Raw genomic sequence first — 19,452 nt, 5'->3', positions numbered from 1 at the left:
GTGGGGCTGGGTGGGATCTCCAGGGGGGGGAGGGGGATCTGGGGGCTGGGGATCCAGGGATGGGAGTGGGGATCTGTGGGGCTGGGTTGGGGATCCAGGGATGGGAGTGGGGATCTGTGGGGCTGGGTTGGGGATCCAGGGATGGGAGTGGGGATCTGTGGGGCTGGGTTGGGGATCCAGGGATGGGAGTGGGGATCTGTGGGGCTGGGTTTTTTTGGGGAAAAAAGGGGGGTCCAGGGATGGGGGGGGGGATTGGGGGGCTGGGGTCAAATGGGGTCCAGGGGAAAATGGGGAAATTTGGGGGAAATTGGGGGAAATGGGGGTTTTGAGGGAAATGGAAGGGGTTTGGGGGCGGAATTTGAGATTCTGGGGGAATTCCGAGGGGGTTTTGGGGTGAAAAAAGGGGGTTTTGGGAAAAAAGGGGGAAAAGGGGGGGGGGAATTTGGGGGGAAATTGGGGGGAAAGGGGGGGGGGAAATTGGGGGGAAATTGGGGGGAAATTGGGGGGAAATTTGGGGAGAAATTGGGGGGGTTTTGAGGGGAAATGGAAGGGGTTTGGGGGGGGAATTTGAGATTTTGGGGAAATTCCGAGGGGGTTTTGGGGTGAAAAAAGGGGGTTTTGGGAAAAAAAGGGGGAAAGGGGGGGGGGAAGTTGGGGGGAAATTGGGGGGAAAATTGGGGGAAATTGGGGGGAAATTTGGGGACAAATTGGGGGGTTTTGAGGGGAAATGGAAGGGGTTTGGGGGGGAATTTGAGATTTTGGGGGAATTCTGAGGGGGTTTTGGGGTGAAAAACGGGGGTTTTGGGAAAAAAAGGGGGGAAAGGGGGGGGGAAGTTGGGGGGAAAATTGGGGGGAAATTTCGGGGAAAATTGGGGGGGGTTTGAGGGGCAATGGAAAGGTTTGGGGGGGAAATTTGAGATTCTGGGGGGAATTCCAAGGGTTTTTTGGGGTGAAAAAAGGGGGTTTTGGGAAAAAAAGGGGGAAAGGGGGGGGAGAATTGGGGGGAAATTGGGGGGAAAATTTGGGGGAAAATTAGGGGGAAATTTGGGGGGTTGAGGGGAAATGGAAGGGGTTTGGGGGGGGAATTTGAGATTTTGGGGAATTCTGGGGGGGGTTTGGGGTGAAAAAACAGGGTTTTGGGTAAAGGAAGGGGGAAAGGGCGGGGGGGAAAGTTGGGGGGAAATTTGGGGGGAAATTTGGGGGAAAATTGGGGGGTTTTGAGGGGCAATGGAAAGGTTTGGGGGGGGGGAATTTGAGATTTTGGGGGAATTCTGAGGGGGTTTTGGGGTGAAAAAAGGGGGTTTTGGGAAAAAAAGGGGGGAAAGGGGGGGGGGGGGAAATTGGGGGAAAATTTGGGGGAAAATTGGGGGAAAATTGGGGGGAAATTGGGGGGAAAATTGGGGGAAAATTGGGGGGTTTTGAGGGGAAATGGAAGGGGTTTGGGGGCGGAATTTGAGATTCTGGGGGGAATTCTGAGGGGTTTTTGGGGTGAAAAAAGGGGGTTTTGGGAAAAAAAGGGGGAAAGAGGGGGGGGCAAGTTGGGGTAAAATTTGGGGTAAAATTGGGGGGGGGTTGGGAAATGGAAGGGGTTGGGGGGGGAAATTGGGGTGAAATGGGAAGATTTTGGGGGAATTCCAAGGGGTTTTTGGGGTGAAAAAGGGGGATTTGGGTGAAGGAAGGGGGGTAAATGAGGGGATTTGGGGCAATTTGATGTGGGTTTGGGGTAAAATTGGGGGGGTTTTGAGGGGAAATGGAAGGTTTTGGGGGGGAATTTGGAAGATTTTGGGGGAATTCCGAGGGATTTTGGGGGCATGAAAGGGGTTTTTTTGGGGTGAATAAAGGGGATTTTGGGGTCTTCTTCCTTGCCCCCCCCCCCCATTTCCACACAGGGACCCCAACAGAGGAGACGTGGCCAGGGATCGGGGCCAACGCCGAGTTCCGGGCCCACAAGTACCCCCCGTACCCCCCCGAGGGGCTGCTGCACCACGCCCCACGGTCTGCCCCATGGAGGGCTCGCTGCTGCCCCATAGCAAGGGGGAAGGTGGTCCTTGAGTGGGGAGGGGGGGTTGCGCCATAGGGGGAAGAAGTTGACCCATTGGAGGAGGGTATCGATGCCACAGGGGGTGGCTCTGCCCCATAGGGGGTGGCTCTACCCCATAGTGGGGGTTGGGGTGTGGGTATGTGCCCCATAGGGGGTGGCGCTGCCCCATAGAGTGGATTGGGGTGTGTGTATGTGCCCCATAGAGGGTGGCTCTGCCCCATAGAGTGGATTGGGGTGTGTGTATGTGCCCCATAGAGGGTGGCTCTGCCCCATAGAGTGGATTGGGGTGTGTGTATGTGCCCCATAGAGGGTGGCTCTACCCCATAGAGGGGGTTGGGGTGTGTGTATGTGCCCCATAGAGGGTGGCTCTGCCCCATAGAGGGAATTAGGGTGTGGGTATGTGCTCCATAGAGGGTGGCTCTGCCCCATAGAGCTGATTGGGGTGTGTGTATGTGCCCCATAGAGGGTGGCTCTGCCCCATAGAGCGGATTGGGGTGTGTGTATGTGCCCCATAGAGGGTGGCTCTGCCCCATAGAGTGGATTGGGGTGTGTGTATGTGCCCCATAGAGGGTGGCTCTGCCCCATAGAGCGGATTGGGGTGTGTGTATGTGCCCCATAGAGGATGGCTCTGCCCCATAGAGGGGATTGGGGTGTGTGTATGTGCCCCATAGAGGATGGCTCTGCCCCATAGAAGGGGATTGGGGTGTGTGTATGTGCCCCATAGAGGGTGGCTCTGCCCCATAGAGCGGATTGGGGTGTGTGTATGTGCCCCATAGAGGGTGTCTCTGCCCCATAGCAGGAACTGGGGGGTACCTGACTTCCTCTTCCCCCCCCCAGGCTGGACCAGGATGGTGCGGACCTGCTGGGGCAGCTACTGCAGGTAAGGCTTGGGGGCGTGGCCACGCCTAACCCCGCCCCTTCCCCATAAACCCCGCCCCCTTTAACCACACCCCCTTCCCTAAGCCCCTCCTACATGGGGGGCGGTGCTTGGACCGCCAATGGCTGGATCCATGCAGGGCGGCGGGGAGGGGTGGTGGGGGAAAAGGGGGCGGAGCTTGATGGGGTGTGGGCGGGGCACACAAGGGGGCGTGTCCCTCACGGTGGGCGTGTCCTAATGGGGTGTGGGCGGGGCAGTTCGAGGGGCGGCGGCGGCTGCCGGCGGCTGAGGCCATGGCGCACCCGTTCTTCGCGTGCCTGGGGCCCCGCGTCACCACCCTGCCCGACAGTGAGTGGTTGGGGCCGAAAGGGGGCGGGGCTTGAGGGGGCGGGGCTTGAAGGGGAGGCGGGGCTTAAAGGGGAGGGGGGTTGGAGTGGGAAGGGTTCAATGGCGGGAGTGGGAGAGGCAGTGGTTTAAGTGGGGTTGTGGGCGGGGCTTGGATGGGTGGGGTAAAGTGGGCGGGGTCAATGTGTTTAAAGGGGGCGGGGCTTAAAGGGGGGATTTAAAGGAGGCGGGGCTTAGAGTGGGAAGGGTTCAATGGGGGTTGTGGGAGAGGTAGTGGTTTAGGTTGTGGGCGGGGCTTCGGTAAAGTGGGCGGGGTCAATGTGTTCAAAGGGGCGGGGCTTAAAAGGGGAGGCGGGGCTTGGAGTGGGAAGGGTTCAATGGCAATTGTGGGAGAGGCAGTGGTTTAAGTGGGGCTGTGGGCGGGGCTTCGGGGTGTGGTAAAGTGGGTGGGGTCTAAGGGGTTTAAAGGGGCGGGGCTTGGAGGAGGCGGGGCTTAGAGGAGGCGGGGCTTGGTGTGGGAAGTGTTCAAGGGGGCTTGTGGGAGGGGCTTCAAGGGGGCGTGGTTTTGATTGGGTGGTGTCCGGTGTCAAAGTGGGAGGGGTTTAAGTGGGGTTGTGGGCGGGGCTTCAGGGGTGGGGCTGAAAAGGGGCGGGGCTTAGAGGGCTGTAAGAACAGACCGTTATGGGGGCAGGACTTGAGGGGCGGGGCTTGGTGGGGGCATGTCCTGTGTGGGTGGCGCGGGGGGGGGCAGGGGGCGGGGCTTGTGTTTGGCCACGCCCCTTATGCAAATCTCCCCCCCTGCAGCCACCTCCATCTTCGCGCTAAAGGAGATCCAGCTGCAGAAGGAGCCGGGGCTGCGCTCGGCCACGCTGCCCCCCCCAGGTCAGCCCCCCAAAAATGGGGACCCCCCCCCCCACCCCCAGACCCCCCCAACCCCAGACACCCCCCCCCACATCCAGGACCCTTCCAAAAGTGGGTCCCTGCCCCCCAAACTTTAAGGCCCCCTCCAAACTATGCCCCCCCCCCCCCATTTTTGGGGGGTCCTTTGGGATTTTCCGTATTTTTGGGGTTCCCCCCCTGAACCCCCCCTTTTTATCCCGCCCCCCCCCAGGTTCCTCAGCCTTTCGGGTGCTCGACACGGAGTTCTGACACTGAGCAGGTAAGGGACCCCCAATATTAGGATGCCCCCCCCCCCCCCACTTCTCCATGGGCCCCCCCCATAGATCCCCATCCAAACTGGGGCGCAACCCCCCCGAAAAGGAAGAAGATTCCCCAAAAGATGGGGAAACAGCCCCAAAAATGAGCCCCCCCCCCCCCAAAATATAGGGGGGCCTCTCCGATGGGGGGGGGTGGAATTAGGTTTTAGGGGTCCCCCCCCTTAACCCTTTCCTCTCCCCACAGCCCTCGGATCGCTGCTGCAACGCCCTGGGAACCCCCCCCCAACACTGGTTGGGGGGCGTGGGGGGTTTGACCCCCAAAACTGGGGCCCATCTGCTCCAAACTGGGGGGGGGGCCACCCCCAAAATGGATTTTTGGGGGGGGCACCCTAGAACTAAAGGGGGATCCCCCCAAAGTGTTACTACGCCCTCCCCCCCCCGAAGAGCTGCTGCTGGATTTGGGGGTGATCCCATGGGCCCCCTTGTTATGGGGAGCACCCCCCCTATTTTTTGGGGGGGGTCCCTCGATTTTGGTGTCCCCCCCCCAATTTCCTTCGAGTTTTATTTTTTCAAGGCAATATTATAAAGAAGAGTCTATATTGGGGGGGGGGGGCTGCAATGGGGGCAGTTTTGGGGGGGGGGGGTCCCCTTCTGAGCTTCCTCTGAGGTTACTCACACTTTACTCCAGGGTTACTTGGGGGGCGGGGGGAGGACTCTTTACCTCCTGGGGGAGGTCCCTGGCGCTATGGGGTGGGCAGGGGGGGGGGGCTTGGTCCGTGGTTACTCCCATGTTACTACAGGGTTACTCAGGCCCTACTCCCCCTTTACACCAAGGCAGCTGTGGGGCCGCTCCTGCCCTGTTCCAGCCTTACTCAGCCTTTACTCCCTTGCTGTCGGCTTCTACTCCGTGGTTACTCCATCACTACTCAGCATGGGGCTGCACCTTCCCCTTTGGTGCTCGGGGGGCTTACTCAGAGCTTACTCACACCTTACCTTAAGGGTTATGCAGTGATGTATTGCTCTTCAGAACGTAGGATTACCCATTTTTTTGGGGGGGGGGGGGCTTGCTCTAAGTTTACTCAGCCCTTACGTTGAGCTTCTTTGCTCCTGGTCAGGGTTGGGGGGGGGGGCCTTACTCTGGGTTTACTCAGCTCTGCCTTTGGGGTGATTTGGTGCTTTATTGATGCCCCCTTTCCCTTCTGCCCCCCCCCCCCCCCCCCCGTTTCCTTGGCCTTTACTCTGCTTTTACTCAGCCTTGCTTTTCCCATCCCTTGTCCAGCTCCTTGGCACAGCCTTTACTCAGCCTTTACTCAGAGCTTCCTCAGCCTTCTCCTGCTCCGTTTTCCCCTACTTATGGCTTTAATCCCAGGTTGTCTCATCCTCACAGCCCTACTCCAGCGTTACACAAACCCCATCTTAACCCAGTGAGGAGGTCCTCTCGACACTGACGTGCTCCATACTCATAGGTGGGACTCACGAGGGTCTCAGGCCTTACTCAGAGGTTACTAAGGCCTTAGGGGGCCAGCCCCAGAGGGCTTTTAGGGTCACACAATGGCACCGTCTTTGCTACTACGCAGTGGTACAAAGCCCCCCCCCCCCTGCTTACTCAGCCCCTTCCTTTGCTCCCCGTGCACGACTTACTCAGACTTTACACCATTGCCTTGTGCCAGGTCTTTGTCCAAGCCCTTTCTCCAAGGATACTCCATGGATACACGCACTTTGCTTTGCTTCTTTACTCTGAGCAAGGTACTCTTTCCCCCTGACCCCCCCGTCCCCCCAGGGTGTATTCAAGCCCATTTGGGGTTCACAGTGGTTACTCCAGGGTTACTCAGCCCTTAGGTTGGTCCCTTGGAGTTAGTCCATGTGCTTGATGCTGAAGTTACTCAGCCACTACTCCAGGTCACAGCTCCCACTGGGGTTATCCAATACACTGATGATGGGTGGAATACTCCTTACTCCCAGGTTACTACGTACTCTATGGCCACACAAGCGTTACTCCAAGTTAGGGTTACTATCGTGTTACTCCGGGTTTACTCACCCGTCACCCCAGTGCATGGCGCTGCTCTGGGGTTGCAGTGGGTGCCAATGGCACCCTTCAGGGTTACTCATAGGTTGTTGGAGGGTTGTTACTCCAGGGTTACTCATAGGTTGTTGGAGGGTTGTTAACTACGGGTTTACTCACCTGTCACCCCAATGCAGGGCGCTACTCATGGGTGCCAATGGTTGTTGGAGGGTTGTTAACTACGGGTTTACTCACCTGTCACCCCAATGCAGGGCGCTACTCTGGGGTTACAATGGGTGCCAATGGCACCCTTCACAGTTACAGGTTGTTGGAGGGTTGTTACTCCAGGGTTACACACAGGTTGTTGGAGGGTTGTTACTCCAGAGTTACTCACAGGTGGTTACTCCAGGGTTACTCATAGGTTATTGGAGGGTTGTTACTCTGGATTTACTCACCCATCACCCCAATGCAGGGCGCTACTCTGGGGTTACAATGGGTGCCAATGGCACCCTTCACGGTTACTCACAGGTCATTGGAGGGTTGTTACTCCAGAGTTACTCACAGGTGGTTACTCCAGGGTTACTCATAGGTTATTGGAGGGTTGTTACTCTGGATTTACTCACCCATCACCCCAATGCAGGGCGCTACTCTGGGGTTACAATGGGTGCCAATGGCACCCTTCACGGTTACTCACAGGTTGTTAGAGTTGTTACTCCAGAGTTACTCACAGGTTATTGGAGGCTTGTTACTCTGGGTTTACTCACCCATCACCCCAATGCAAGGCTCTACTTTTGGGGTTACAATGGGTGCCAATGGCACCCTTCATAGTTACTCACAGGTCATTGGAGGGTTGTTACTCCAGGGTTACTCACAGGTGGTTACTCCAGGGTTACTCACAGGCTGTTACTCCAGGGTTACCCCCATTCCATGCAGGGCTGACACCCCTGGAGCTTAGCGACACCCCAGGGCCCCCTTCCAGCCTTAAGCATGGGGTTACTCGGGCTTTACTCCCCCTTTACTCCGAGGTTACTCACACCTCGCTCCTCCCGGCACATCCAGCACCGCTCAGGATTGCCCCTATCCCCCCCCCCATCCCTATGGGTCCCTATATGTGCCCTGTGTGTAAATATGTACATAAGGGAGTGGGGTTTTTTACATGCAGCATGAGCCCCTATAGCACCCATGGGGGGGGGGGGGGGTGGTGTGGGGCAGAGCCTCGGTGCCCCCCCCCCATATGGGGATATAGGGGTCGCTTGGGGGGGGGGGGGGCCATGACCCTGTGCCCCAAGGGGGGGGGGTGATGGTGATGGGGTGGGATCGTATGGATCCTATAGGCTCTTCACCCCCCCCCCCCCAACCGGGAAAGTGACGTCACGTAGCGGGCGGGGTGACGTCACGCGGTGGGCGGGGCTTGGCGCCTCGGCTGTACGGTACCGACCATTAAAGCCTCCCTGGGACACGCCCGTGACCCCTGTGTGACCCCGCGTCCCCTCCCCCCCCCCCCCCCCCCCCGCAATGGTTTCGTCCGCGCGCAGGGGGGAGGGTCCCGACGGCTCGGCCAATGGCGTTGCAGGGCGGTGGTGACGTGGGCGGGGTTTCAGGCTCAGCCATTGGTTCCCTATCGTGGCGGAGCCCCCACCCCGACCCTGTCGCGACAGCGCGGGGGGGGGGGGGGGGGGTGGGTGGGTGACTTTCAGTGACGTCACTGGGGGATACCCCTCAGTGGTTGTGACGTCACGGGGGGGGGGGGGACACGCTGGCACGGGGCAATCCCTGTCTCGCGGTTGTGACGTCAGACAGGACCCACGTGGGGTGGCGGGTGGGGGTTTCCCAGTGGTGTTATGACGTCACTGCCCGCTGTGATGTCACGGGGCCCCCGAGCGCGGCAGTGACGTCATAGGGACTCCTTGTGGCGTTGTGACGTCACACTGCTGCCGTCGTGATGTCACAGAAAGACCCGGGGGGGGGGGGGGGGGGAATTCCAAGAACAAGAGTTGTGACGTCATAGAGGGTTCCCTACCGAGCCTGTGATGTCACTGGGGGCCCATGTAAGGTTATGACGTCACAGGGGGGGGTCCCGATGGGGAGCTCATCCCTATAGCCCCAGACCCCAATGAACAGTCCCTCCCCATCCCTATGGCCCCCCAGACCCCTATCTCCATATGGGAGATGCTCCATGTCCCAACAGCTCCATGCCCTGGGGGCCCCATAACTGCACCCACTGCTCCAAGTGGGGTCCCAGCAGGGCAGAGCAGGGGGGCAGGACCCATGGGGCTCCTTTGGATGTCCCTCTGGATCCCCTCCCCGATCCCTCTGGACCCCCCCCATCCCTCTGGATCCCCCCCCCAGCTCCCCCTGGATCCCCCCCCGATCCCCCTGGCTCCCCCCCCAGGTCCCTCTGCATTCCCCCCCCCCATCCCCCTGGCTCCCCCCCCCCGATCCCTTTGGTTCCCCCCCCCCCGATCCCCCTGGATCCCTTCCCCGATCCCTTTGGATCCCCCCCCATCTCCCCCTGGATCCTCCCCCGATCCCCCTGGATCCCCTCCCCGGTCCCTCTGGATCCCCCCTCTCGACCCCTCTGGATCCACCCCAGATCCCCCCCCCGGTCCCTCTGGATCCCCCCCCCCCCCGATCCCTCTGGATCCCCCCCAGATCCCCCTGGATCCCCCCCAGATCCCTCTGGCTCCCACCCCTCTGCATCCCCCGACCCACACCTCTCGGTGCCATGGGGCGCACTCAGCCCCACTTCCCAAGGCACCATAAATCCCAACCCCAATCCCTATGGATCCCCCCCCTCCCCATTCCCGGTCCCCATCCGGCCCCATTGATCCCTTTATCCACGCCGAAACTACAACTCCCATCATGCCCCGCGCCCACGTTGCGCTGCGTCGCTCCGCAGGCGTCACCACGCGTCACTTCCGCCACCGGCGGTGTTGCCATGGCGACGGCCGTGCGGCTGCGGCCTGGCTCCGGCGCGGCGGCCCCGCTGCAGGCCCAGCTCCTGCCCTGCGCCCTCCGGTACCGGGGACCCGCGCCCGTGGCCGCGTTCCTGAGGGTGCGGGGCGGGGATGGAGGCGGTGAGCGAGAACCGGGGGGGGGGCGGAGCATCTTTTCTTGTGTGGGGCAGAGCGGGGGTGTGGGGCAGAGCCTCTTGGGTGGGGCGGGGGTGAGCTTCTGGTGTGGGGCAGAGCGGGGGGGGGGCTCTTGTGGGGGGGGAGTTTCTTGTGTGGGGCAGAGCCTCTTGTGTGGGGCGGAGCGGGGGGTGTGAGCTTCTGGTGTGGGGCAGAGCGGGGGTGTGGGGCGGGGGTGAGCTGCTGGTGTGGGGCAGAGCGGGGGGGAGTTTCTTGTGTGGGGCAGAGCCTCTTGTGTGGGGCGGAGCGGGCACGGGGAGTGGCTCTTGTGTGGGGCAGAGCGGGGGGGTCTCTTGTGTGGGGCAGAGTGGGGGGGAAGCTTCTTGTGTGGGGCAGAGCAGGGGTGGGGGGGTGGCTCTGGTGTGGGGCAGAGCCTCTTGTGTGGGGCAGAGCTTCTTGTGTGGGGCAGAGTTGGGGGGGCTCTTGTGTGGGGCAGAGCGGGGGGGAGTGGCTCTTGTGTGGGGCAGAGCAGGGGTGGGGGGGCTCTTGTGTGGGGTAGAGCCGGGGGGGGGGAGAGCCGCGTGTGTGGGGCAGAGCAGGGGGGAGCCTCTTGTGGGGGCAGAGCGGGGGGGGAACTTCTTGTGTGGGGCAGAGTGGGGGGGAGCCTCTTCAGGTGCTGTTGGGGCTGTGCTGTGGGGCCCAGCGGCGCTATGGGGTTAAGTGTGGGGCTGCTGACACCCTGCCCCACTCTTCCCCCCCTTCCTTGCCCCATAGAGCTGTGGGCTTCGTTCCGGGGCCGGCGCATGGGGGGCCGGGACCTGCCTGTGCCCCACGGCTACCGCGGGATAGTGCTGCAGGAGGAGGACCCACCCCACGGCGATGAGGTGAGGCTGCCCCACACTTGGGGGGCAGGTGACACCCCCAGCCCCGTTCTATGGGGCAAGCTGTGGGGCTGCCCCACAATTGGGGGGCAGCTGACACCCCCAGCCCCGTTCTATGGGGCGAGCTGTGGGGCTGCCCCACACTTGGGGTGCAGCTGACACCCCCAGCCCCATTCTATGGGGCGAGACCTCCCACACTTGCCCACCCCCAACTCCGTTCTATGGGGTGAGCTGTGGGGCTGCCCCACACTTGGGGGGGCAGCTGACACCCCCAACCCCGTTCTGTGGGGCTGCCCCACACTTGGGGGGCAGCTGACACCCCCAACCCCCTTCTATGGGGTGAGCTGTGGGGCTGCCCCACACTGACTCTGCCCCCCATAGGGCCGGTGCGTGACGGTGATAGGGACGTTCGATGCCATCAGGGACTGGGGGGCCGATGGAGTCCCCCCCCCCGGGGGTCTGGCCCTGACGCTGCAGTGGGGGGACATCGCTCAGGCGGTGAGGCTGGGCTGGGACCCACACTTAGGGGGCAGGGGAGAGGGACCCACATGTGGGGGGCCCAGATGCCATTGCGGGTTCCCAGTGCTGGGCTGCACACTTGGGGGGGGCAGGATGGGAACCCTTCAGCCCCACACTTGGGGGGCGGGATGGTGGGGTCCTAGGACCCACACTTGGGGGTCCCCAGTCCCAGGCCCCATCCTTGGGGGGCAGGATGGGAGCCCTTCAGCCCCACATTTGGGGGGGGGGTTGTCCCTGACACTTCAGGTCTTCAGTTCCAGGGACCACACTTGGGGGGCAGGATGGGAGGTCCTAGGACCCACACTTGGGGTTGTCCCTAACGCTTGGGGGTCCTCAATCCCAGACCCCACACTTGGGGGGCAGGATGGGAACCCCTCAGCGCTACTCTTGGGACCACACTTGGGGGTCTCCAATTCCAGGCCCCACACTTGGGGGGCAGGATGGGAGGTCCAAGAACCCATACTTGGGGGCGTCCCTCACACTTGGGGGTCCCTAATCCCAGACCCCACACTTGGGGGGCAGGATGGGAGGTCCAAGAACCCATACTTGGGGGCATCCCTCACACTTGGGGGTCCCTAATCCCAGCACCCCCCCTTGGGGGGCAGAACTGGACCCCCTCACTCCCCCCCCTTTCTTTCTCCCCATAGATCCACGCTCCGGTCATTGACAATGCCGAGGAGGAGGAGCCCTAACAAAACCCCACCCCCTTTTTGTCGTGGGCGGAGCCTGCGCAAAGCCCCGCCCACCCCAATGCAATCAAAGGCGCCAAGTGCTGCATGTTTAATAACAAAGGAAGGCGTGGCCTAAGGGACAACGGGGCGTGGTTTAAAACTGATGGGGCGTGGTCAAAGAGGGTGTGGTCCGTGTGTGTGGGCGTGGTCACGGGGGGGCGTGGCTTCACCACTTGCCCCTCTTGCTCCAGTCCTTGGGGGTGAAGTGCAGGCACTTGGCGTCGATGCGCAGCACCCGCTTGAGCATCGCCCGCTCGTGGCCCTCCACGATGTCCTCGGACAGCGTCAGGATGTACTGACCCTATGGGGCAGGGACGCGGCCTATAGGGCGCGACCCATAGGTGTCCGGCCCCGCTTAACCCCCTGGGTGATTTAATGGGGTCCTCTAGGGGGTGATTTGGGGCTCCTGAAGCCCTTTGGTGCTCTCTAGGGGGAAATCTGGGGTTGCCTATGGGGTGATTTGGGGTCTATGGGGTGATTTGGGGCTCCTGAAGCCCTTTGGTGCTCTCTAGGGGGGGATCTGGGGTTGCCTATGGGGTGATTTGGGGTCCCCTCAACCTCTGGGTGCTCTATAGGGGGTGATTTGGGGTCCTCTATGGGGTGATTTGGGGCTCCTGAAGCCCTTTGGTGCTCTCTAGGGGGGGATTTCGGGTTGCCTATGGGGTGATTTGGGGTCCTCTATGGGGTGATTTGGGGCTCTTGAACGCCTTTGGTCCTCTGTGAGGGGGGATTTGGGGTTGCCTATAGGGTGATTTAGGGTCCTCTATGGGGTGATTTGGGGCTCCTGAAGCCCTTTGGTGCTCTCTAGGGGGGGATTTGGGGTTGCCTATGGGGTGATTTGGGGCTCCTGAAGCCCTTTGGTGCTCTCTAGGGGGGGATTTGGGGTTGCCTATGGGGTGATTTGGGGTCCTCCATGGGGTGATTTGGGGCTCCTGAACGCCTTTGGTGCTCTCTAGGGGGGGATTTGGGGTTGCCTATGGGGTGATTTGGGGTCCTCCCAACCCCTGGGTGCTCTCTAGGGGGGGATTTGGGGTTGCCTATAGGGTGATTTGGGGTCCTCTATGGGGTGATTTGGGGCTCCTGAACGCCTTTGGTCCTCTCTGGGGGGGGTTTGGGGTTGCCTATGGCATGATTTGGGGTCCTCTATGGGGTGATTTGGGGCTCTGAAGCCCTTTGGTCCTCTCTAGGGGGGGATTTGGGGTTGCCTATGGGGTGATTTGGGGTCCTCTATGGGGTGATTTGGGGCTCCTGAACGCCTTTGGTGCTCTCTAGGGGGGGATTTGGGGTTGCCTATGGGGTGATTTGATGTCTCCCCAACTCCTGAGTGCTCTATAGGGAGTGATATGGGGTCCCCCCAACCCCTGGGTGCTCTATAGAGTGTGATTTGGGGTCCTCTATGGGGTGATTTGGGGCTCCTGAAGCCCTTTGGTACTCTCTAGGGAGGGATTTGGAGTTCCCTATAGGGTGATTTGGGGTCACACAACTCCTCAGTCCTCTCTAGGGGGGGATTTGGGGTTGCCTATGGCGTGATTTGGGGTCTATGGGGTGATTTGGGGCTCCTGAACGCCTTTGGTCCTCTCTGGGGGGGGTTTGGGGTTGCCTATGGCGTGATTTGGGGTCTATGGGGTGATTTGGGGCTCCTGAAGCCCTTTGGTGCTCTCTAGGGGGGGATTTGGGGTTGCCTATGGGGTGATTTGGGGCTCCTGAAGCCCTTTGGTGCTCTCTAGGGGGGGATTTGGGGTTGCCTATGGGGTGATTTGATGTCTCCCCAACTCCTGAGTGCTCTATAGGGAGTGATATGGGGTCCCCCCAACCCCTGGGTGCTCTATAGAGTGTGATTTGGGGTCCTCTATGGGGTGATTTGGGGCTCCTGAAGCCCTTTGGTACTCTCTAGGGAGGGATTTGGAGTTCCCTATGGGGTGATTTGGGGTCACACAACTCCTCAGTCCTCTCTAGGGGGGGATTTAGGGTTGCCTATAGGGTGATTTGGGGTCCTCCATGGGGTGATTTGGGGCTCCTGAAGCCCTTTGGTACTCTGTGAGGGGTTTGGGGTTGCCTATGGCGTGATTTGGGGTCTATGGGGTGATTTGGGGCTCCTGAAGCCCTTTGGTACTCTCTAGGGGGCGATTTGGGGTTGCCTATGGGGTGATTTGGGGTCCCCCCAACCCCTGGCTCCTCTATAGGGGCTGATTTGGGATTCCCTATAGGGTGATTTGGGGCCCCTCAACCCCTTGGTGCACTATAGGGGGTGATTTGGGGTCCCCCCAACCCCTGGCTCCTCTATAGGGGCTGATTTGGGATTCCCTATAGGGTGATTTGGGGCCCCTCAACCCCTTGGTGCACTATAGGGGGTGATTTGGGGTCCCCCCAACCCCTGGGTGCTCTCTAGGGGGTCATTTGGGGTCCGCTATGGGGTGATTAGGGGCCCCTCAACCCCTTGGTCCACTATAGGGGGTGATTTGGGATTCCCTATAGGGTGATTTGGGGCCCCTCAACCCCTTGGTCCACTATAGGGGGTGATTTGGGATTCCCTATAGGGTGATTTGGGGCCCCTCAACCCCTTGGTCCACTATAGGGGGTGATTTGGGGTCCTCTATAGGGGGCTGATTTGGGATTCGCTATAGGGTGATTTGGGGCCCCTCAACCCCTTGGTCCACTATAGGGGGTGATTTGGGGTCCCCCCAACCCCTGGGTGCTCTCTAGGGGGTCATTTGGGGTCCGCTATGGGGTGATTTGGGGCCCCTCAACCCCTTGCTCCACTATAGGGGGTGATTTGGGGTCCTCTATAGGGGGCTGATTTGGGATTCCCTATAGGTTCATTCAGTGCCCCCCACCCCCATGATCCTTTAGAGGGGGCTCTTTGTGGGGCTGACCCCCACCCCCCTCACTCCCCAACCTTTGGGGTGCAGAGAGGGGGGGGTGTGGGGGAGATGTGGGGCAGGACCCCCCCCCATCACCTTGTAGTAGTTGATGAGGTTGAGGTACTGCAGCGTGGAGATGACGTCCTCCTTCTTGATGCTGGTGATCTCACTGATCTCACTGTGGGGGAGGGGCACCATGGGGGGGGGGGACACCCCCAAAATGCTCCTTGACCCCCCCCCAACCCCCTCACCACCCCCCCTCCCCCACAGGACCCCAATGTCCCCCCCACTCCTCTTTAACTCCCTCCCCCCCCCCTCCTTTTGCCATCAAAGGGATAGGGATGGGGGTGTGGGCTTGGGGGAAGGGGGTGGAGCCAATGGAAGGGGTGTGGCCTCGAGGTGAGGGTGGAGCTAAAGGAAGGTGGGGGTGGGGTCTATGGAAATGGGCGTGGTCAGGAGGAGGAGGAGGAGCCAGATCCACAGTGGAAGGGATGGGGGATAATGAATGGGGGTGGAGCCTAAAGGGCAAGGGGGCGTGGCCGGGGGGGAGGAGCCAGTTCCCCATAGTTGGGATGGAGGGCGTGGTCTACTAAAGGGGCGTGGTCAGGAGGAGGAGCCTGTTCCCTATAGAGCTGGGAACCAATGACGGAAGGGGGATAATGAATGGGGGTGGAGCTTAAATGGAAAGGGGCGTGGCCAGGGGAGGAGCCTATTCCCTATAGAGCTGAGATCCAATGACGCGGGGGATGATAATGAATGGGGGCGGAGCTTATCGGAAGGGGGGCGTGGTCAGGAAGAGGAGGCTGTTCCCTATAGAGCAGGGATCCAATGACGCGGGGGTGGATAATGAGTGGGGGTGGAGCTTAAATGGAAAGGGGCGTGTCCAGGGGAGGAGCCTGTTTCCTATAGAGCTGAGATCCAATGACGCGGGGGATGATAACGAATGGGGGCGGAGCCTGCGAAAGGGGCGTGGTCAGGAAGAAGAGCCTGTTGCCTATAGAGCTGGGATCCAATGACGGCGGGGGGAGATGCATGATAATGAATGGGGGTGGAGCTAAACGGCTGGGGGGCGGAGCCTAAAGGGAAAGAGGGGGCGTGGCCTCACTTGATGGTGATCTGGGGCCGCTCGCCCCCCTCTGCCTTCAGCCCCATAAGGATCTCCAGGATGGTTTGGGACCAGTAACTGCGGTACGAGAGGAGCCCCAAATCCGAGAGCGGCTTTTCGGGGGTCCCCGTCTTCCCCTCCACCTTGGAGAGCTCATAACCTGCAATGGGGGGGGGCAAAATATGGGGGGGACACCCCAAAACACCCCAATGGGGGGGGGTCCCCCCGATACCCCCCTAGGTGGATTGAATAGGGGGCAGGAGCCAAATGGGATGCTCCAATGGGGTTTTGGGGTTCCCCTAAGGGATTTTAGGGGTTCTTTTACAACCCCCTCCAAGGGGTTTGGGGTCTCCCATGGGTCTGGGGGGTTTTGGGGTACAGGGGGGTTTTGGGGGGGCACTCACTGAACTCAATGAGCAGCTTCCCATAGCCCCGGCGCTGGTAAGGGGGCAGCGTGAGGATGCAGGCCACGTTGTAGTCCTCTGTGGACTCCTTCTCCTGGGGGGGGGGACACCCCAAAACCCATTCAAAAACCCCCTCAACCCCCCCCCAGGACCCCCAACCCCCCTCAAATTCCCCCCCCCCAAACCCTCTCAACCCCCACACAAACCCATCCCAAGACCCCAACACCCCCCCCCCCCAAACCCCCCCAAACCCTCTCAGATCCCCCCCAAACCCCCTCAGGACCACCCCAGGACCCCCCAAACCCCCCCTAAGCCCCCAAACTCTCTCAACTCCCCCCCCCAAACTCCCCCAATCTCCCTCAACCCCCCCCCAAAACCCTCAACCCACCCCAACCCCCCAACCCCCCCAAACCCCCCCCTAAACCACCTCAACCCCCCCCAGGACCCCCAAACTCCCCTCAACCCCCCCAGGACTCCCCCAACCCCCCCAGGACCCCTCAACCCCCCCCAAACCCCCTCAACGCCCCCCCCCAACCCCCCCTAAACCCCCTCAACCCCCCCAACCCCCCCCTAAACCCCCTCAACCTCCCCCAGGACCCCCTAACCCCCTCCTAAACCCCCTCAACCCCCCCCCAGGACCACCCCCCCCCCCCCCCCCCCAACCCCCCAAACCCCCTCAACCCCCCCCAGGACCCCAAAACCCCCCCTAAACCCCCCCTACACCCCCTGGACCCCCCCAAACCCCCCCTCAACCCCCCCCAGGACCCCCCCAAACCCCCCTCAACCCCTCCCAACCCCCCCCAGGACCCCCCCAAACCCCCCTCAACCCCCCCCCAGACCCCCCAAACCCCCCTCAACCCCCCTCAGGACCCCAAAACCCCCCTAAACCCCCAAAGGACCCCCCAAACCCCCTTACCCCCCCCCAGGACCCCCCCCAAACCTTGGAGAAGTAGCCCACGATGTGGAAGCCTTTGCAGTCGTACTCGGTCATGACATAGAAGAGGAAGGGGTCGGTGTCGTAATAGAGCGTCTTGTGGTCCAGAAAGCACTTGGCCAAGAGGCACAGGTTCTGGGAATAGCTCTTGGGGGGGGCATAAAGTGAGGGGGGGGGTCCCCTAAAATAGGGGACCCCCGTTTGTCCCCCCCTTTCTCGTGTTTTACCTTGTTCTTGCGCCCATCAATCTCGAAGAAGGAGATGGTGCCTTTGCGGTAGATCTCATTGCCCGGGGGGTGCCTCAGGTCACATTTGGTCTTTGGGGGGGGGGGGTAAGAAAAAGGGGGTGTCATGGGGGGGGATGAGGACCCTAAGGGGGGGTTCTAGGGGTTAAAGGTGAGGGGGATGCGTTGGGAGGGGGAAATAGAGGGGGGAAAGGGGTGATGGGGTGCTATGGGGGTATAGACACAACGGGGGGGGGGGGCACTTGGGTCCCCATCCATTGCGGGGGGGGGGTTGGATGTGCCCAGTGGTACCCTGAGAGTCCTCAAGGGGGTCCCCAATCACCCCAAGGGGGTCCCCAATGGTGATGGGGGGGTCCCTGATGGTTATGAGGGGTCCCTGATGGTTGATAGGGGGGTCCCTGGTGGTTGATGGGGGGGTCCCCAATGGTTATGAGGGATCCCTGATGGTTGATGGGGGGGTCCTCAGTGGTTATGAGGGGTCCCTGATGGTTGATGGCGTGGTCCCCAATGGTTATGAGGGGTCCCTGATGGTTGATAGGGGGGTCCCCGATGGTTATGAGGGGTCCCCAATGGTTATGAGGGATCCCTGATGGTTGATGGGGGGGTCCCCAATGTTTATGGGGGTCCCTGATGGTTGATGGGGGGGTCCCAATGGTTATGAGGGGTCCCTGATGGTCAGTGGCGGAGGGGGGTGTCCTCAATGGTATCAATGGGGAGGTCCCCAATGGCCTCAATGGGCGGGGGGGGGAATCCCCAATGGTCTCAATGGGGGGTCCCCCACGTCCATACCAGGTGCCTCTGGAGGCAGCACAGGCTGTGCCCGTACTTGAGGCTATAGGGGGGTACTCAATGGTGTCAATGGAGGTTCCCCAATGGTGTCAATGGAGGTTCCCCAATGGGCCTCAATGATCTCAATGGGGGTCACCAGTGGTGTCAATGGGGGTCCCCAATGGGCCTCAATGGGAGTCCCCAGTGGTGTCAATGGGGGGATCACCAATGGTCTCAATGGGGGGGTCCCCAATGGCATCAATAGGGGGTCCCCAATGGTCTCAATGGGGGGGGTCCCCAGTGGCCTCAATGGGGGTCCCCAATGGTGTCAATGGGGGATCTTCAATGCTCTCAATGGGGGTACTCAATGGTGTCAATGGGGGGATCTCCAGTGGTCTCAATGGGGGTACTCAATGGTCTCAATGGGGGATCTCCAATGGTCTCAATGGGGGGGTCCCCAATGGTCTCAATGGGGGGGGTCCCCAGTGGCCTCAATGGGGGTCCCCAATGGCGTCAATGGGGGATCTCCAATGGTCTCAATGGGGGGGGGTCCCCAATGGTGTCAATGGGGGATCTCCAATGGTCTCAATGGGGGTACTCAATGGTGTCAATGGGGGATCTCCAATGGTCTCAATAGGGGGGTCCCCAATGGCATCAATGGGGGATCTCCAATGGTCTCAGTGGGGGTACTCAATGGTGTCAATGGGGGATCTCCAATGGTCTCAATGGGGGGGTCCCCAATGGCATCAATGGGGGATCTCCAATGGTCTCAGTGGGGGTACTCAATGGTGTCAATGGGGGATGTCCAATGGTCTCAATGGAGGTTCCCCAATGGCATCAATGGGGGATCTCCAATGGTCTCAATGGGGGTACTCAATGGTCTCAATGGGGGGGATCTCCAATGGTCTCAATGGGGGGGGTTCCTCAATGGGGGGGTCCCCCACGTCCGTACCAGGTGCCTCTGGAGGCAGCGCAGGCTGTGCCCGTACTTGAGGCAGAACTCGCAGAGGTAGAGCACGGGCAGCGCCGTCAGCTCCTGCGGGTAGGGCGAGAAGTACCAGGGCTTGAGGCGGTGGCGGCCCAGCTCGATGCACTCGATGTTCTTCATGCGCGTGACGATGTCGTCGTGGCTCCGGTCCGACACCAGGCTCCCGGTCATGCGCGGCGCCTGTGGGGCCCCGTCCGACGAGTCCTGGGAGTCCTGCACCGGGTGATGACCATCCGTGTCCATCCGTGTCCATCCCCATCTGTGTCCGTGTCCATCCGTGTCCATCCCCATCCCCATCCCTGTCCATGTCCATCCGTGTCCATCCGTGTCCATCCGTGTCCATCCATGTTCATCCGTGTCCATCCCCATCCCCATCCCCATCCATGTCCATCCGTGTCCATCCGTGTTCATCCGTGTCCATCCCCATCCCCATCCCTGTCCATCCGTGTCCATCCCCATCCCCATCCGTGTCCATCCGTGTTCATCCGTGTCCATCCCCATCCCCATCCGTGTCCATCCGTGT

At 61.0% G+C, this 19,452-nt stretch overlaps 3 protein-coding genes and 1 long non-coding RNA gene across 4 annotated transcripts in view; 3 read left to right on the top strand and 1 right to left on the bottom strand.

Moving 5' to 3' along the window:
* The first annotated feature begins 1,750 nt into the window (after positions 1-1,750).
* Positions 1,751-4,701, top strand: LOC130601686 (cyclin-dependent kinase 16-like). The gene is made up of 7 exons (XM_057413927.1): positions 1,751-1,757; positions 1,890-1,995; positions 2,879-2,921; positions 3,176-3,266; positions 4,068-4,145; positions 4,375-4,422; positions 4,665-4,701. The coding sequence occupies exons 1-6, from the start codon at positions 1,751-1,753 to the stop codon at positions 4,410-4,412; spliced, it is 363 nt and encodes a 120-aa protein (XP_057269910.1). The 3' UTR covers positions 4,413-4,422; positions 4,665-4,701.
* Positions 4,702-6,742: 2,041 nt separating this feature from the next.
* On the top strand, positions 6,743-7,345 carry LOC130601687 (uncharacterized). The gene is made up of 3 exons (XR_008972734.1): positions 6,743-6,818; positions 7,153-7,176; positions 7,285-7,345. It is a non-coding gene; the product is annotated as an uncharacterized LOC130601687 (long non-coding RNA).
* Positions 7,346-7,983: 638 nt separating this feature from the next.
* Positions 7,984-11,585, top strand: RNASEH2C (ribonuclease H2 subunit C). The gene is made up of 5 exons (XM_057413926.1): positions 7,984-8,007; positions 9,322-9,499; positions 10,268-10,377; positions 10,756-10,872; positions 11,541-11,585. Exons 1-5 carry the CDS (start codon positions 7,984-7,986, stop codon positions 11,583-11,585), a joined length of 474 nt encoding a protein of 157 aa, XP_057269909.1.
* A 185-nt stretch (positions 11,586-11,770) lies between these two features.
* Positions 11,771-19,452, bottom strand: part of KAT5 (lysine acetyltransferase 5) — a 17,612-nt gene continuing 9,930 nt past the window's right edge. The window contains exons 7-13 of the mRNA XM_057413923.1: positions 18,894-19,142; positions 17,156-17,245; positions 16,935-17,075; positions 15,995-16,088; positions 15,591-15,750; positions 14,582-14,663; positions 11,771-11,925 (exon numbers count right to left, since the gene is read on the bottom strand). Coding sequence (XP_057269906.1) covers positions 11,791-11,925; positions 14,582-14,663; positions 15,591-15,750; positions 15,995-16,088; positions 16,935-17,075; positions 17,156-17,245; positions 18,894-19,142 — 951 coding nt within the window. The 3' untranslated portion in view covers positions 11,771-11,790. The remainder of the gene's footprint in view (positions 11,926-14,581; positions 14,664-15,590; positions 15,751-15,994; positions 16,089-16,934; positions 17,076-17,155; positions 17,246-18,893; positions 19,143-19,452) is intronic.

Source organism: Pezoporus wallicus, unplaced genomic scaffold (assembly GCF_028554395.1).
Source record: "Pezoporus wallicus isolate ANWC-B61680 ecotype Strahan unplaced genomic scaffold, APGP_CSIRO_Pwel_v1 contig_10847, whole genome shotgun sequence".
Taxonomy (NCBI): Eukaryota; Metazoa; Chordata; class Aves; order Psittaciformes; family Psittacidae; genus Pezoporus; species Pezoporus wallicus.
The sequence above is the reverse complement of the archived record's forward strand: the minus strand, read 5'-3'. Positions and strand labels throughout refer to the sequence as shown.

What these genes read in the sequence shown, in the direction of transcription:
- LOC130601686 (XM_057413927.1), top strand. An exon ending in TGCTGGGGCAGCTACTGCAG is followed by an intron (nt 2,922 to 3,175) that starts GTAAGGCTTGGG and finishes TGGGCGGGGCAG; the next exon opens with TTCGAGGGGCGGCGGCGGCT. An exon ending in GGCCACGCTGCCCCCCCCAG is followed by an intron (nt 4,146 to 4,374) that starts GTCAGCCCCCCA and finishes GCCCCCCCCCAG; the next exon opens with GTTCCTCAGCCTTTCGGGTG.
- RNASEH2C (XM_057413926.1), top strand. Translation starts at nt 7,984, where the DNA reads ATGGCGTTGCAGGGCGGTGGTGAC. An exon ending in CGTTGCAGGGCGGTGGTGAC is followed by an intron (nt 8,008 to 9,321) that starts GTGGGCGGGGTT and finishes GTCGCTCCGCAG; the next exon opens with GCGTCACCACGCGTCACTTC. An exon ending in GCGGGGCGGGGATGGAGGCG is followed by an intron (nt 9,500 to 10,267) that starts GTGAGCGAGAAC and finishes CTTGCCCCATAG; the next exon opens with AGCTGTGGGCTTCGTTCCGG.